This window comes from Coturnix japonica, unplaced genomic scaffold, assembly GCF_054131305.1.
Source record: "Coturnix japonica strain WE unplaced genomic scaffold, WE-NBRP24 Scf050, whole genome shotgun sequence".
NCBI classification, from domain to species: domain Eukaryota; kingdom Metazoa; phylum Chordata; class Aves; order Galliformes; family Phasianidae; genus Coturnix; species Coturnix japonica.
Genome location: NW_028188953.1, coordinates 747,423 through 764,717, shown reverse-complemented (window position 1 = coordinate 764,717; position 17,295 = coordinate 747,423). Strand labels below are relative to the sequence as shown.

General features: G+C 51.6%; 4 protein-coding genes across 9 annotated transcripts in view; 3 read left to right on the top strand and 1 right to left on the bottom strand.

Moving 5' to 3' along the window:
- The window catches only part of LOC146752165 (uncharacterized), a 187,561-nt gene that overhangs the window by 131,807 nt on the left and 38,459 nt on the right, over positions 1–17,295 (top strand). For 2 of the 4 annotated variants that reach the window (XM_085532987.1, XM_085532984.1), the window contains exon 3: positions 11,841–12,073. The exons of 1 other annotated variant lie outside the window; for it this stretch is intronic. Coding sequence is in view for 1 of the 3 variants with exons in the window: in XM_085532986.1 (XP_085389112.1) it covers positions 11,311–11,361 (51 nt within the window). In the remaining 2 variants the exon portion in view is untranslated. Of the gene's footprint in view, positions 1–11,310; positions 11,672–11,840; positions 12,074–17,295 lie in introns of those variants that run through there. One more of the 4 variants, XM_085532986.1, reaches the window with a different exon arrangement.
- Positions 2–17,288, bottom strand: LOC146752169 (uncharacterized). Of its 3 annotated transcripts, XM_085532948.1 has the most exons (4): positions 17,094–17,288; positions 16,619–16,774; positions 6,626–6,831; positions 2–581 (listed from the first exon to the last, which is right to left on the bottom strand). In XM_085532948.1, the coding sequence occupies exons 2-4, from the start codon at positions 16,730–16,732 to the stop codon at positions 398–400; spliced, it is 504 nt and encodes a 167-aa protein (XP_085389074.1). In that variant the 5' UTR covers positions 16,733–16,774; positions 17,094–17,288; the 3' UTR covers positions 2–397. The 3 variants fall into 3 exon arrangements, 2 of the variants coding, with proteins under 2 accessions (XP_085389074.1, XP_085389073.1); XM_085532947.1 differs by lacking the exon at positions 17,094–17,288 and having other exon boundaries at positions 16,619–17,077; XR_014940895.1 differs by lacking the exons at positions 2–581; positions 6,626–6,831; positions 17,094–17,288 and adding an exon at positions 6,840–6,961 and having other exon boundaries at positions 16,619–17,077.
- On the top strand, positions 1,124–3,534 carry LOC107306237 (uncharacterized). The gene is made up of 2 exons (XM_085532811.1): positions 1,124–1,734; positions 1,782–3,534. Exon 2 carries the CDS (start codon positions 2,083–2,085, stop codon positions 3,529–3,531), a length of 1,449 nt encoding a protein of 482 aa, XP_085388937.1. The 5' UTR covers positions 1,124–1,734; positions 1,782–2,082; the 3' UTR covers positions 3,532–3,534.
- On the top strand, positions 11,509–12,788 carry LOC146752170 (protein CIMAP1D-like). Its single transcript, XM_085532641.1, has 5 exons — positions 11,509–11,566; positions 11,617–11,671; positions 11,841–11,970; positions 12,127–12,391; positions 12,545–12,788. The coding sequence occupies exons 1-5, from the start codon at positions 11,509–11,511 to the stop codon at positions 12,652–12,654; spliced, it is 618 nt and encodes a 205-aa protein (XP_085388767.1). The 3' UTR covers positions 12,655–12,788.

Sequence of the window (17,295 nt, the reverse complement as noted above, 5' to 3'; positions counted from 1 at the left end):
CTGATGTCTACCAGAGGGTTTTAATTAGGGACTGATCATTCACTGAAGAGATGTTGATAACTTTCTGCCCACCTCGAGGCTGGTTGGGGGGAGGGAGGAGCTGCGGGGCTGAGTTGGGTGGGTGTTTGGGGGGGAGCCGGGGAGGGGGCCGGGGCGAAGGGAGTGGGGGCTGCGGGCCGCTCTGTGTTGGCCCTGTGCTGCCTCTGCGGTGCTCAGGGCTTCTGCTTTCTGGGTGAATACAAACTCCACTTGTTTATTGATGAGCTGCAACCAGACTTGGAGCACCAAGCTGGGCTGCTGCCACGATGCCGCTGCCTTCTGACGCTCCTCCACTCAGTCTGTCCATTGCAGCTTCTCCGTCTTCATTGTAGAGGACTGGAAAGAAACAAAGCAAGAATCAAGAGGACACCGCTTCCCTCAGCATTCTACAAGCCCCTTCGTGTCTGACAGACAGGGACCCTGAGAACAAAAAGAGCACGTCTGTGCTCGCCAGGGACTCAGCTCTGCATGGGCAGCGGCAGCTCTCAGAGAAGCCTTCTTCATTTCCTCTCTCCTCTCTTTCTGTTGTCATCATCATCTGGCTGTAGAGCAAGGAAAGAGAAATTCATTTTGTCAACAGCAAAACTGCGGAAACATGGGTACCATGAAAACAGGCCAGGAAGCCTCTCAGGGAAGGGGGTTTCTAGTGGGACGTGGAGTTAATTGGAAAAGAGGGGGCCAGGCATTCTGGCATGGTCCTGGTTAAGGACATGGACTGGGTAGCCTTCAACTCTTTTCTCTTCTCTGTCCAGAGAAGGAAAAGCAAAGCAAACCCTAAGCATACTCCATGCGCTTTGTGATAAAATGTTTGCTCATTAAGACCGGGGTGTGGTAGCATTGTGGTGGAGTGCTTGTTCATTAGGACCGGGATGTGATGGTGGAATATGGAGGCCACAAGGGTTGCAGAGCACTCTAATTTTATGGGTAGATTGTGTACTCTGCATAGTTACAGGCAAAGCGCGCCCCGATGGATACAAAGTTTCACAGAAGGACCAACCAAGGAATGACACACCAAGTGGCACGATCATGACCGACCAATTAAAGGACAATACACTCGGGATGGACCTTACAAAAGAAGTTGCAAGGGACGGGAAGGTGCGGCAGTTGGAGGAACGAGGATTCCCCTGTCGCCCAGCGCTGAATTGCCTTTTTGTTTTACCCGCTACAATTAATAAAAGTTTCTAATTGGAACATTATCGGCTCATTGCTTGTAAATTGATGACAATTTGGCGCCGTGACTCGGACGGGAATACTGGCGTGGGTACGAGCCTGAGGGGGCGCCCCGCCTAAATAGGTGGCCTCGGCTCCTATCCTCCCGCCCTACTCCTGCCGACGATCCGAAATTTAAAACACAAAGGCAAGTAAAAACCGGTTAACCCTTTAAATTTCGTGCACGAAAGTCCGGACGAAGACGCAGGACAGGTGAGTATAGTCCGGTCTGGGTTGGGAATCCGGCGTGTGGCGAGTGTTGTGTGCTTGTGAAGGGGGGCCGGCAGCCGGCACTAACCCGAGCGAGTGTGGACCCCACAGTAGTGCGGTTCCCATTGCCCGCGAGGGCGTGGGCCACGACCTGGGGGAAGCGAGTGAATGCAACACTGAGTGAGGGCACGCCGAAGGGTGGGTACAGGGTATAAGCGGGACCCTTTCACCACCACAACCCCTAGGGCTATGGGCTCTATGGAGGGTTATTCTTTGGTGTTCCCCTAGAGCTACGGGCACTAGGGATGATTATTATTATTTAGGTGTTCCCCTAGAGCTACGAGCACTAGGGATGATTATTATTCAGGTGTTCCCCTAGAGCTACGGACACTAGGGATGATTATTATTTAGGTGTTCCCCTAGAGCTACGGGCACTAGGGATGATTATTATTATTTAGGTGTTCCCCTAGAGCTACGAGCACTAGGGATGATTATTATTCAGGTGTTCCCCTAGAGCTACGGACACTAGGGATGATTATTATTTAGGTGTTCCCCTAGAGCTACGGGCACTAGGGGGAGCTACAGACGTTGAATAAAACAAGAGAGCAAGAAGTAAAGAACGAGATGGGGCAGTGTAAAACTAAACCACCCACCCCTTCTAAACGACCATCCATTCCTAAGGACTCACCTCTAGGGTTCATGCTAATTGCCTGGACGCACTATCCAGGAACAAGAAATAAAGATAAAGCAAAGATGATTTATTATTGTATAGAAATTTGGAGCGGACAACAAATTGGCCCGGCAGTATGGTGGCCTAAGTATGGTTCTAATGAAGATTGGGTACAACAGCAATTAAATTTTTGGGTAAACTCCAAAACCCCTTTCAATCAAGAAGAAAGTGACTATGCAGCAGTATGGGTCACTCGCCCAGAGGGTTTAGGAGTCCCCATTTTTAATTTGACACGAAAAGAAAAAGATGTCGAAAAACGTAAACCTCGAAGGGAAGAGGAGGCCTTAGTGGGACCCCCACCATATGCTGTACCACCAGCAATTCCCCTACCTTCTCCTCCTCAGTTGGATCATGGGCAGATGGATTCGAGAAAGGGAGAAGTACAAAAGATAGAAGGGGGAGGGCCTGTGACACGGGCAAAGGCACGACAAAATAACCTCTACCCTTTAAGAGAAATGCCCATGGGAGGTCCACAACCTCAGATGGGGTTTATATCAGTGCCCTTAAATTCAGGGGATGTTAGAGATTTTAAGAAGGAAATGGGTAATATACTAGAAGATCCCCTGGGGGTGGCAGACAGAGTAGATCAGTTCTTAGGGCCAAATGTTTATACCTGGGAGGAACTACAATCTATTCTAAGTATACTGTTCACAGCAGAAGAGAGAGGTATGATTAGGCGTGCAGGGATGCGCATTTGGGATGCTCAACATGCCCACGGGCCCGCTGCGGATATTAAATGGCCCTTACAGAATCCGCAATGGGACCATCAAAATCAACATCATAGGACTCACATGCAGGACCTGCGAACTATCATTATCCAGGGCATTAGGGAGGCAGTCCCAAGAGGTCAGAATATAAATAAAGCTTTTAATGAAAGACAAAAGAAGGAGGAAACACCCACTGAATGGCTAGAAAGGTTACGCAAGAATTTACAACTATATTCAGGATTGGATCCCGATACACCGATAGGCCAGGCTCTGCTCAAAACACAGTTCGTAGCTAAGGCTTGGGAAGATATCCGCAAGAAACTAGAAAAGATAGAAAATTGGCAGGATCGGGGGCTTGATGAACTTTTGAGGGAAGCTCAGAAGGTATATGTAAGAAGGGAGGAAGAAAGACATAATAGGCAGGTTAGGATGATGGTAGCAGCGGTCAGAGAAAGTAGGGAATTGGAAAGGAAAATGGGGGGATGGACGCAAAATCGAATTCCAGGACAGCAAAAATTTAGGAAGCCTGAAAACAGGGAGGAGGAGAGAATATGCTATTATTGCAGGAAAAAGGGACACATGAAGAGGGACTGCAGGGTTAGAATGAGAGACGAAAAGTCCTTCCAAGAAGACTAGGGGTGTCAGGGGCTCTATATATTGGGGACCCAGAAACAACAGGAGCCCTTGATAAAATTGAAAATTGGTCCCCAAGCTGAGGAGGTAGAGTTTCTAGTAGATTCAGGAGCAGAAAGGTCTACTATACAACAGATCCCCCTCGGATGCAAACCTTCCCGGGAAACTACCAAAGTAATAGGAGCAAAGGGAGAACCTTTTACAGTAGGAATAGTTAAAAATGTAATGATAGAAGCAGAGTCCAAAGTGGGGTTGGGTGATTTCTTGATACTGCCTGAAGCGGAGTTCAATTTGTTAGGACGGGATCTGATTATTGCATTAGGCATAGGACTAGAAGTAGAGAATAAAGAATTGAGAATCAAACTCTGCCCTCTTAGGGTAGAAGATGAACAAGAGATCAATTCTGATGTCTGGTATACCCCCGAGAGTGTGGGACAACTAAAAATACCCCCTTTCACGGTAAAAATCAAGAATCCTGAAATCCCAGTAAAAATAAAACAATATCCTATTTCCCTGGAAGGAAGGAGGGGTCTCAAACCAGAAATAGATAGATTAGTGAGCAAAGGATTACTGGAACCCTGTATGTCCCCATTTAATACCCCTATATTACCGGTAAAGAAACCTGATGGAACATATCGGTTGGTTCATGATCTGAGGGAAATTAACAAGCGCACTGTATCTAGGTTCCCAGTTGTAGCTAATCCCTATACATTGCTAAGTAAATTAGGGCCCGACAACTTGTGGTATAGTGTCATAGACTTAAAAGATGCTTTTTGGGCTTGCCCTTTAGATGAGACATGCCGCGATTTTTTTGCATTTGAGTGGGAAGACCCAGATACTAACAGAAAACAGCAATTAAGGTGGACTGTACTCCCCCAAGGCTTCACAGAATCCCCTAATTTGTTTGGGCAAGCCCTAGAACAGATCCTGCAAGAGTATCAGCTAGATCCTGATACCAAATTAATACAGTATGTAGATGATCTATTAATTGCTGGAGAGGATGAGGGAAAGGTTCGGAAAGAAAGTATTAAATTGCTGAACTTTTTGGGACTGAAAGGACTTAAAGTACTCGAACAAATCATCCCTAGGTATGGGGTAACAGAAGTAATAGATTCAGATCAAGGACCACACTTTACATCAAGAATCACTAGAAATATAGCTGAAGCCTTGGGAATAAAATGGGAAGAACATACTCCCTGGCACCCACAGAGTTCAGGGCGAGTAGAGAGAATGAATGGGGAACTAAAAAAGCAATTGGCCAAATTAACACTAGAAACTAAGCTCTCATGGATAAAATGCATTCCCCTTGCCCTCTTAAACCTTAGGGCCCAGCCCCGGGCTGACATAGGAATATCTCCCTTCGAAATGTTATACGGAATGCCATATGATGCAGGAACCCCTAAAGATCACCCGGGGGTGGTAGATCAGAACATTCAAGCTTATATCACGGAATTAATGAAGTATAAACAGGAATTGTGGAAAAAGGGACAATTGACTCAAAGACCCCCTCTTGACATTACCCTCCATCAGATAAAGCCTGGAGATTGGGTTCTGATAAAGACCTGGAGAGAAACCACACTGCAGCCTCGCTGGGAAGGTCCCTATCTGGTATTATTGACTACCAATACTGCCATCAGAACTGCTGAAAAAGGATGGACACATGCTAGTCGTGTTAAGGGTCCAGTACAAAATCACGAATGGAGAGTCACTAGTCCAGCGGGTGATTTGAAAGTAAAACTGTCACGAAACCCTCCGTCAAGGAAAATGAGAACATGAATTAACAATGATTGTATAAACGTATCAGTATAGAATTTAATGTAGAAGGGAATATTTTGACTATTGTGAATGCAACTGTTGGGATATGTTTTAGAAAGGTAGTGGACCCACTGCGAAAACAGGAATACACAAATTGGTTATTAGCCTTCAGAGTGGCCGTGGAAATTTTAATAGAAGGGGGTAAACCTGGGGGTGAATTTGGATCCTTACCAGCATCACTTAAGTGTATAACCAGTGGGAAAAAGAATAGGGTGCAGTACCCCAAAGACCCACTTAAAAGGGAAGCAAAAGCAGCCCCTCCTGAAGAATACTCTTGCTGCCGAGAAGATTATACACCCCATGGCTCGAGGCAACCGAGTCGATGGGCGAGGCAGAGGAGATAAAACATGTGGAGGGGTCTGCTCCATTATGAATGAATCCAAAGATTTAGAATCCAGAAGATACCCCAAGACTGGAAATAACTCCCCCAAACAATTAAAGACTCACTACTGCAGTGGGAAAACTGCCTATCTAAAACTAGCTCAATTGATAATAATATTAAGTCTCATTAATGAGGGTTGGGGTACAGAGGTACAGACACATGAGCCATTTAAGTGGTCCCATCAGAAGTAGTGTTACAAAATAGAAGGGGGTTGGATCTTCTCCTATTGCAGCAAGGGGGACTATGTGTGGCTCTTAAAGAACAATGTTGCACCTACGTTGATCAAACGGGGGTAGCAATAGATACAATGCCTGAACTAAGAAAACAGTTAGAACAAAGAAAAAGAGCCCAGGAGTCGACAAGAACTAAAACGGTTTAATGAGCAAAACAAAATAGTACAATAAAAGAAAACGGGGGACTGTGATAAAATGTTTGCTCATTAAGACCGGGATGTGGTAGCATTGTGGTGGAGTGCTTGTTCATTAGGACCGGGATGTGATGGTGGAATATGGAGGCCACAAGGGTTGCAGAGCACTCTAATTTTATGGGTAGATTGTGTACTCTGCATAGTTACAGGCAAAGCGCGCCCCGATGGATACAAAGTTTCACAGAAGGACCAACCAAGGAACGACACACCAAGTGGCACGATCACGACCGACCAATTAAAGGACAATACACTCGGGATGGACCTTACAAAAGAAGTTGCAAGGGACGGGAAGGTGCGGCAGTTGGAGGAACGAGGATTCCCCTGTCGCCCAGCGCTGAATTGCCTTTTTGTTTTACCCGCTACAATTAATAAAAGTTTCTAATTGGAACATTATCGGCTCATTGCTTGTAAATTGATGACACGCTTGATAAAGTCAGTGCCTCACCATGGCTGCTACGACAGCATCTTCTTACCTCTTGGCTTTGAGGCCCAGGACCGCACAGTCGGCACTGGGGCAGGCCCAGGATGTGCTGCTGGAGCTGTCACACTGCCTCTGCTCTGATGTGGGCTCTGGGCCTTTGCCACACTGCGCTCCACCTTCGCGTGTTTCTTGGCAGGCCACAGCTCTGCTTTTTGCTCCTCTTCCTCCAATCCCTTGTGCTTTCTTGCAGCCACGGTCCTGCAGAAGGAGTGGTTGTCAACTGTGGGGGAAGGTCGTCCCCCTGTCCTGGGACCTGCTGTTCCAGGAAGCCCTCCAGCCTGGAGAGCAGCTTTCACGTAGATCTTGCCATTTGGCTCAGCACCTCTCCCTGTTAGAACCAAGAAAGGGGAAGCTGCAAGATTTAACGAGTCCAGCACTACCTTCAGGCTGCAAACTGGCACAGAATCACAGAATCAGATGGGTTGGAAGGGACATCCAGGGATCATCGAGACCAAAGGCCCAACTGGGCCACGATACAAGGGCATCTCATCTCCAGTGTTGACTGCAATGGATCTTAGGCTCTTGGGTGAACTGTGGGTTTGCATTTCCAGTCCTGGACAGGAAAGGTCACTGTCAACCCCTCCAACTGCAAGACCTCAAGCAACATGCAATGACAACAGTCCCAGGAAAGGACAGACAGCAAGCCTAACTAGAAAGACAGGACCCAGAACCCAGATGCCTGCTGTGTGTCTGTAGCTCTCTTCACAGCTGGGCCACACTCCACACCAGTGCCCTGCCTTCCTGCAAGGCCACGCTTCACTGCAAGCCTGTTTGCTTCAGCTTCTGGCAGAAAGGAAACAAGAAAGACGTGAAGAACATCTCTTGGCAGGAAGATCTGAGCACAGCCAACCACAAACTTCTGCTCCTCAAGCGTACTTTCTGCCATTTGCCTTCCTGCTGCTACAGCGGAGTGCCATTTCTGCAGCCAGCACACATCTGCAGCGTCCTTCCTTCTCTCCTCCAGCACACACACCCCTTCATGCAGCCCTAGATAGAGGCAGCTACCCACATCAATGCTCACAACAGCTTCTTACCTGGCGAGGCTTTACATTTCAACCGTTGGCAGCTTCGGCCACCTGGCTGTACTTCAGGGGCTCCACCTTCCTGTGGGATGAAAAATGCCACGGACAGAGTTGATGATACGGTTGCTGTTCCACAGCTGCTTCCCTAGAACTGCTACTAAGGGACATCAACCAGAACGGCCCCACGTTTGGACGGGCTCCTCCGAGGGGGAGGTCTGCTTCTGAGAAGGGAGGTGGTGGCCCTGTTTGCACCATCCATAAAGGCATCAGAGCTTTAATCCCCCTTCAACCTGGCAAGGACTCCCTGCGGGACTTGAGGTGGTGCATAGCTATGAGGTTGCTGGCCAGGTGAAACATCGGCCACTGCCGAGTCACGATCCCGTTTGCAGTCCTGATTTCTTTGGAGATGATGTCAAAGGAGCCGAAGGTGGGAATCCAGACTCCCGGCAAGTGAAAGAGAAATGAGGCGTGGAAGGGTTATGGGCTGGCTGGAGGAAGAGCTGGAGTTGATCCAGCGTAGGGACAGATCTTAGGAGCCCTCTCCCACTGTTCAGAGACACAAGCCAGGGCACAGGAAAGGCTTTGGGAAGGGGCTGCACAGTCATCTCCTTCTTCTCCCCCTCCCAAATGCAGCACAGCAGGCAGGGCAGAAACAGCCCCATGGGATCCAGAGGCTTCCAGAGACTTGGATGGGCCCTGAGATACAACACCACCAGCACAAGTGACCCTGCATTGACAGGAAGCCCGTGGGATGCCCAGAAGAGAAATGTGGGCTGAGTTTCCTGCTTTCTGTGCAAACACTGGAAGGCCAAAAGCCGGCTGGCCGGCCTGGGGATTCCTATGCAGCCTGCCCGGGGCTCAGTGCCAGGCAACAAAATGGCTGCCTGACCTGCTGGGCCTGTGAGGCCAAAAGCCGGCCAGGCAGTCGGGGGGGACCTTGCCAGGCCTGAAGCTGGTCATGCCGTTAGGGGGGCCCTGCCAGGCTAAAAGCCAGCTGTCTGCTCTGGGGGGCACTGCCAGCTCCAATGCCTGCAGGCCGGGGAAGCCCTTCCAGGCCAAAAGCCTGCCGGCCGGGGTCCCTGCCAGGCATGGATTTAGGCCCCGGGGCTGGTGATGGCCTCTCAGGCTGTGGCTTGATGCCTTGGGGCTGGTGCCGGCCTGCCTGGCTGTGCTGGGAATGCAACCTTGGTTCTGCATCACAGTTTGAACAGGGCAGTTAGGAGCATGTTTTAGAAATACACAAGGTTCCACCCATGCAGTGGTTATTCCTGTGCCTGTGTTCCAAAGCCCAGGCTCCATGAAGGTCAGCACTGTTTTGGTGTTGACCTTGATTGGAACAGAGTTGGATCGTAGGAGGCAGTGTGATCCCACAGAGATGGCACTGAGCAGGAGGAGGAAGAAAACTGTTTGTGAATGGCCAGGTTGAGCCAAACACAGCATGTCGTGTTGTGTTGCAGAAGCACGGAATGGTTGATGTTGGAATGGAGATCTGGGCCCATCTGGTCCAGGACCTGCTGCAACAGGGCCAGCAGAATTGGTGCCCAGGAACACATCCGATGGGTTTGGAGATCTCCCAGAGGAAACCCCACAGCCTCTCTGGGTCTCTGTGCCAGTGCTGCAGCACTTACACAGTGCAGGAGTGCTCCTGATGTTTGGTGGCAACCTCTGGTCCTGCCACTTGGCTCCACTGGATGCTCCACTCAGCCCCTTCTCTCAGGCTTTTGTCATAGAAGAGTTCTCTTTGGGTCCTGTGGGTTCCTGCCCCTGACAGACTGTGGGAACAGACCACCCCCGTGGCCCCACCCTGGCAATTTGTCACTTGCCAAGGACAGAGGGGACAAAGAGGCAGAGGTAGGGGCAGGTGATAAGGAGGGCAGAAACAGCCCCATCCCTGTCCCCTTGTCTGTAGCGGCAAGTGCTGGCCGTGGTGTGTAGAGCCCCATGGGGAACCTTAGAGGCCATAGCTTGTAGGCAAAGCAGAAGCGTATGGTGCATAGCTTACGGGGCAAAGCTGTGGGGGTTATGGGACAGAGCATCAAGGGCAGTGGTGGTTCTATCGGACACAGCCAAAAAAGGAGGCTTAGAGGCCTTAACAGCTCTGTAGAGCCTAAAGTCCTTGAAGCTTAAGGGTAGGCTTGGAGCCGAGGTACTAAAGGGCTGGACTGGAAGCACTGAGGTTTTGAAGGCCTGATGCACAGAGGGAGGCCAAAAAAGAGACCACGAGTCCATGAGCATTTATGGCACAAAGGAAGGCTTAGAGCTGTAATGGAGAACACACCTGGAGGCACAGATGCCTGCAAGCTGTCCTAGAGGCATAGGGGGAGGCCTAAAGGCTTAGAGGTTGCCCAGGATGCTTAGAGGCCTTAAGGTAAAACAGCCTGGAGGGAGGCCCAGAGCCTGGCCAAGAGGCCTTGCAGCTTAGTAGTCTTGAGGCCAAAGGGAGGCATGGAGGCCAAGCAAGAGAAAGCCTAGAAGAGCAGAGGCCAAGAGGAGCTGGGGGTTGTACTTGTACCTCGAGGTCTGGACACCTACAGCCCAAGAAGCCTGAAGGCCTTGAAGCTGGACTAGAGGTCTTGAGACAGAGAGGCCAAGAGAGCCACAGGGTGGCCCAGGGGCACTCAGGCACCAAAGAAGGTGCAGAGGTGTATGGACTTAGACACCTATGGGAGGGCTTAGAGACATGGAGGTGCAGAGGAAGGCTGAGATGGCTAGAGGACTAGAGGCCTCTCTCCTGGCCTGCAGGCCACGTCTAGTGCTCTCTCTCATTGGCATTCCTGGTCTCTCAGCCTCTTGAAAAGCTTCTTGTTCCATAGGTCTCCTTTAACCCCTTGGTTACTAGGCGTAGGCCCTCAGGGCCACCACACAGGCCTGTAGGAATTAGGCCTCAAGGCCGCTGATGATACACTCCTCTTTGATGGCTGACCAGAGGTGACGGCTGATGAGAGGTTTTGCCCAGGAGAAGGGAGCAGGGCGGCCTATCTGGGCCCAGTGCCCAGCAACAGCCTCCTGCTGCAGTTCCCTGCAGGACGCTGGTGACTGTCACAGGCTCTGCTGCAGAACACAGACATCAGGACGCCAAGTGCTGGCTTCAGTTTCACTCTTTATTTCCTCTCTCCCTTTGAGCATCCTCTATGACCATAACTGACCGGTCCTGACTGCACAGCACTTCCCATTCACACACACACAACTCCATCAGTAAGAAACAAAACAAGAGAGAAAGTACCAATCTGAACAGACAGCAGGACCTGGCTAAGCTCTGCTGTGTGATCTACCCCTGGATCTCAGGGGTCACTCTCGGGAAGTGCCCGCTGTGACAGAAGCCAGCCACCAGGGACATCCCTACATCCAGCACATCAGCATCAATGGAGCCAAGGATGGGAGCTGGAGATCCTTCTGCAGAAGGCCACCTGATCCCAGAGCAGCCATTGCAATGTGCTCTGCAGCTCTGTCAAATACAGCCAGTGGAGGTCAACAGGCACAACTTGAGCATGGGGCCGGGGGGTTGGGGAACACAAGCAGTGCCCTCCAGGCATGCAGCAGGGCTGCTGGCTGCTCATGGCAGTGCCATGGGGTTTCCAAAGCACAGTTTCCACACTTTTCCAGGGTGGGATGGGACTTTCAGTCCATTTCCCCATTGGGATTCTCTCCCTTGCAGGTGATGCTGATGAAGCCCCAGGAGCCCTGGGCGGCACGTGGCTCAAACTAAGAGCTGCAGGTGTCGGCAGCGTGAGCTACGACTTCTTCCTGCTTGGGGTGCAAGGCCGAGAAGGCGTGGAGGGCTGCAGGCCAGCCAGGAGATGTCACAGCACGGATGGAATCATCCGGAGCCTGTGTGCTGTCACAATGCGCTGCCATGACATCGCTGGGCCCTCCCCAAGGACAGCCGGCCACTGGCTCCAGGAGCATCATTTGTGAGCTGTGCAGCCCGCAGCCGCTCGCCGTACCCTGTGCCTGAGAGCAGCCCCAGCAGCAGACCAGCTCAGCCTCATCGCGCTCATCCTCCAAGGCTCAGAGAGGTGAGGGAGAGCTCCTGCACACTTCAGGCTGCAGAGCCCAGCTTGGCTCTGGTGTGTGTGAGGGGCATGTAGCACGAGACTGGCAGGACTGGCAGTGAGCAGGAGAAATTGCTGCCGGCCCTTCCAGCTCAGGAACTCCCGTCAGTAACTGCTCTGCTCTTGCCTTTAGGTTTGGAGGCACATGTCTAACAGCATGGACGGAGCCTGGGTGGGGACCTGGAGACCCCATCGCCCACGTGGCCTCATCTCGGCCCAGTTCCCCAGCCCCGGGCCCAAATACTCCATCCCGGGGACAACAGGTACAGCGACCATCCCCAGGGCGTGAGGCGCATTGGGGACATCACGGGGCAGAGCAGCTCCCCAGCCTTGCCCCGTTCTGGCAGAGCCTCCTGGCTCTCTGGCACAGCTGCAAGAAGGAAGGCCAATGCTGCTGGCTCTGCTCCTTGTGACCCAAGGGGCCAAAGGAGCTGGAAACATGCAGCTGCACAGGGGTGTGCTCTCTTCTGCTTTTCCTCCTAGGTTACGTGGGCCACAGCCCCACCAAAAACCGTGCCCCCGCTTACACCTTTAGAGGGACCAAACGGCCTGCGGCAGGGAGCTGCGGGCCAGGTCCCTGCTACTTTGTGGAGCCGGCCATCACCAGGAATGGCAAGTACGTGGTTCCAGGCGCCCACCTCCAAGGACGACCCACCACCAAGACCACCGTCACCCCCGGACCGAGTGAGTACCACTGCTGCAGTGTCCCCACGTGCTGCAGTGTCCCCGTGTGCTGCCTGTGTCCCCCAGCAATTGTGCAGCTCTTCAGAGGACTCTTTCTGGCTGCAGAAGGAGACCAGCCCTTCACAGCTTTCTTCCTCTTCTCCTCCGCCCCAGGTGACTACCGCACCGAAGCAGCCAACAGGCACGTCTTCAAGTGCCCACCGGTGCAGTCCATGGCCTTCCGGCGGGAGCCCCTCCGCACAGACCGCCCTCCAGGTACGTGACCCTGGCAAAGGCAGACCCTTCAGCCTGAGCATCCTCCAGGGACGGGCTGCTGCTCAGAGGGGCAACACGTCCCTCCTGCTCCCACCAGCGGGCTGTGCAGGCTGCCCCTCGCTGCTGCTTCCATCTCCTCCATCCCCTCACACACACACTCTCTGCTGCTCCTCCTGCAGGTCCTGGCACTTACACACTGCCCAGGCTGATGGGGCCCAACACAGCCTACACATCGGCCAGCCCCTGCTACTCCATCAGGGGAAGGAGCCAGCGCGGTCGCTTTGACGAGGACCTTGCCAAGGTGAGCTCTGCTGCTCCTCTCTTCCATGTTAGCGTCCAAAACCAGGCTCCTGTCCCTGTGCCACAGGGGCTTCCAGCCCTGCTGCAGCTTTGCTTAATGCAGCCTTCCAGGGAAAGAGAGAGCCTTGAATGTGACCCCAGCCCCGTGTGGCCATGACTCTCTTGCAGACTCCAGGTCCTGCGGCGCTCCCCAGAGTGGCCGTAGACGTGTACAAGAAAAGGGCGCCCGCATACACCATGGCAGCCCGACCAAAACATGGAGAGGGCAAAGCAGTGAAGCCCGGGCCGGCAGACTACAACGTAGGCCAGGTAAGGCAGCTGCTCAGCTCTTCCCCTCTGCTTCACAAGCACAGCCTTCACGCCTCTCCCCCTTCCCCTGAGCCTTCCCCACATCTCCCTTGCAGAGAGCGAGGGCAGCAAAGAAGGGCCCTTGCTGATCTGCCTTTCCTTTCTGCCCTTCCAGGTGACGCTGATCAAGCCCCAGGCGCCTGCCTCCACTTTTGGGATCCGGCATTCCCTCTACACAACCCCCCTCATTGTGGAATAAGACAGCACAGTCTGGAAGGTTGTGGGGAGGGAGAAGGGAGAGTAGCCAACATCTGTCTTCCTTCAGATTCCATTTACCTTCATCCAGTCGGGCTTTTGCCCATTACACTGTTAGATGTTAGTGTTAGGAGTAAGTCATTAATAAATTAATTAAAAACCTTATGTAGACCTTCTTGGTTCTCCTTTTTCCTCCCTGCTACACACAGGAATGCACTGCCGCTCCCTGAAGCCTTTCTAACATCAGCGCATAGGAAAACGCTGATGCTTTATCAGTCATTTGCATTACTGAGGGGTTCTGTGTGGTCACAGGGGAACCCTGGGATCCCTATGCATCTCTATGGGTCATTATCAGTCTCTATCAGGTCCCTAGCGTGGCTCTGTGTGGTGATATAAGGTCCCTATGGGTCTCTTTGGGTTGATATGGGTTCTCTAAGGGTCTCTTTGGGATCCCTAAGGGTCATTATTGGGTTACTAAGAGGCAATATGAGGTCCCTGTGGGGTCAACCGGGGTTCTATGGGGCTCTATGGGGTCACAAGAGGTCTTCATGGGTCCCTAAGAGGCTCTTTGGGGTAATATAGTGCTCTACGGAGCTCACTGGGGTCCCTGAGGGGCTCTCTGGGGTCCCTGTGGGTCTCATTGTAGTCTATATGGGGCTCTATGGGATGATACTGGGTGATAAGAGGTCCCTATGGGGCTCTTTGGGGTTTCTGAGGGGCTCTTTGGTGATTGTTGGCTCCCTATGGGGGTCTGGAAAGTGAGAAAACGCTGATGCTTTATCAGTCATTTGCATTACTGAGGTCTGCCACGTGCTGAAGTAAGGAATGAAGGGAGCAAATAGCAAAGGGAGGCGGCCGTGGGCAGTGCCGCCCTTCCAGCACCATCAGGTAGATGTAAGTGAGTTGCCTGGGGCTGAGCGACTTAAAGACCTGCTGGTGATCATCTGCCAGCTTACAGGATGGCCGGCAGCATTTCCTGTACCCGGGACAACACCTGGCTTGGCCATAAAGACATTCCTGGAACAAAGGTTGAAGGGAAAATAATGAAACACGGAGGCAAAAAGAGAATAAAAAGCAAAGGATGGCAACAAAGATAGAGAAAGCAATGTTTGGGTTGGAAGAGATCTGGAAGATCACACGGTTCCAACCCCCCTGCAGTAGGCAGGGACACCTCCCTCTACACCACGGTGCTCCAAGTCCCACCCAGCCCGGCTTTGTGCACATAAAGACAAACCATGTCTGCCCCCTGAAACCTGTAACAGCCACTCAAGGGGACACACAGCACCTCTCATCATATCATTACTCTGCAGACAAGGTTTAAAAGCAGAGCACTGACCCGTAACCAGCAAAGCATCTTCCAGGTCTCCAGACCTCCCAGATTTAATGCTGTCTGTTATGTCCTTGATAGAAATGCCTCTGTACACATCAAAAACTAGGAGGAAGAGTCCACGGTAGAGAGTCAGAGAGATCCAAAGGGCCATTTGGCAAGAACAAGCTCCTCACATGCTGCAAGAACATTCTATCGTTCCTGCAGCACTGCCAGATATATCAGGACCGTCCCAATAAAATAATTCATTTCCATTGCTAACAGTCCTGCTAATTGGTCTACCACAGCTGTTACCATTTTCAAGATCTTCTACTTCATGCTGGCAGATGAATTTCTCAGCTCCTCTCCCCCCTGCCCCAATGGTGGGCACACTCCTCAATCTCTGCTTTCCACGCTAGAGCAGCAGCAAATTGTACTTAGGTTTCTGAAGTCCCTTCCAGTCTCAGAAGGGAATGAAACAGACCAAAGGGAATGGATGCAATGGGGCTCTCGCTAAGACACCTGTTGACCCAGAAGAGCTTGCACTTACTCAGCACCTATGAAGCTCCTATAAAAGCATCACACACAAATAAGGAAGGGAAGAAAAACCCAGGATGCTGTGGAGGGGTCCTACCTCTGAGCAGGTGATGCCTGTTCCATGTACAGAGGACGGACATAAATTGTACCTCATCTATTCCCCACTTCCTCTCCCCTGCTTCGTACAGGCACTTATAGACATTATGGATGGCAAAGTAAGGCTCGTGGAGAAGCCTGGGTATACACAAGGTCTTTAATTCATTGGTGGTAGAGAACTGCTGGCCTGTACGTGTCCAGATCATGGATATTTTCCAACAAGCACCATCCAGGCATGGCAACTCACAGCTGAAATGTCATTGCCCCTGCCAAGTAACTTGCCTGCCTAGAGACGTCTCATTAGAGACTCGCAAACAAGAGCAGAACCCATTTATTCCCATTTCACAGGTTGGCTTCTCTTCACCACACATCACATGCACAAGAACACATTGCTCTTGCAAGGAAGCACGTTCCTACACACCACAGCATCCTGCTGAGCAAGGGCATCATCCACATACATTCCCTCATCTCTGTTACCCTGCAAAGGTTCAAGGACAGAAGACACAGCTCAGCACAGCATCTACTGGAAGCAACCCTTGAGAATTCCCCACTCAGAAACAGCTGCTGGAGATGGCTATTGGAGGCCTTCAAAGGGAATACTAGCTCACAAACACAGTGACGCATCTCAAATGTGCTTTGGGCTTCCTTCTGAAACGAGCAGCAACCCACTTTACTGGGACATTGAGAAAAGAGCCCCTGGCATTCATGCACACCCAGAGTCAGAATCCCCTCCCTGCACAAGATGGGTTTGAGGAGCAGGCCATGAGACACATCGGGTGAGAAAAAGCCAGCCTGGAGCTCCTCACCGCTGAGCACAGAGCTGCACCCACAAGAAGATTCAACCCCTTCTCCCCTCGCCTTGGCTCACTTGGCCAGAACTTCAGCAATTACAAAAGGAAGATTTGCAAACCTTCACAGCCCTCCTCACTTTGTGCACATCAGACATGGCGGTGGGAGTCATCATCCCCACCATCACCCTCTCAAAATTCCCACTCAGCAACGTCAAGTCACCAATCAAATCCTAGAAAGCCAAGAGAGGAGGAAGGAGGTGGCAGAAGGTGCAGCCTTCCAGGACAGACAGAACTGAGCTGTTCCCCACTTCTCTTTAGGCTCTAGCCCTCCTTGCATCAACAACTGCTCTGAACTGAACAAGAACAAAACAACCTTGGTCAAGGAAATTCTCCGCCGACCTTTCTCTCACGGAGATTGGGTCCTTTTTCACTTTTCACCCCAGTGACACAACCGCCTTCACACATCTCTGTAGACCTTTTAGGTGATCGGAACTTGCTGACGTTGGGAAGCATTTAGTTTGGTCAAGATGTCAATGATGATCTCTTCATCCGTGCCTGCAAGAAACAAATGGAAGCCAGTCAGGCTGCTTGCACAAGAATCAGAAGTGCCCTCTGGTCTTGTGCCGCCTCCAGTCCCCTGCACAGCCAGTTCTCAACAGCCCCAGGACTACATCCATGCACACAAAGCTGCCAGGACACACTCCACCAGAGGAGCTGTATTTCAGGACATAGGAAAGGCAGTTGTCTTTCCACTTCCCAACTATTTTTAGGGCAGCTGTGCAGCAGAGCAATGCAAGCAGCTGCGCTTCCCTGGAACGAACCACCAGAGCAGCCATTCCCAGTGCAGGGGAAAAAAACAAGAAATAAAGTTGACCTGTGGAGGGAGATCAACTTAGCAGAGCCCTTCATGGCCTTCCTGAGTGCTGTGCTTCTTGCTCAGCGCTGAAGCTCGAGATCCCCTTGATTGTTGCCTAAGGCCACAAGAAAAGGATTTAGCAAAGGCAGACTTGCGCCCATGCACACAGAGAGTTGAATTGAAACAAAACATAGCACATCATACACGTGAACATGGAGAT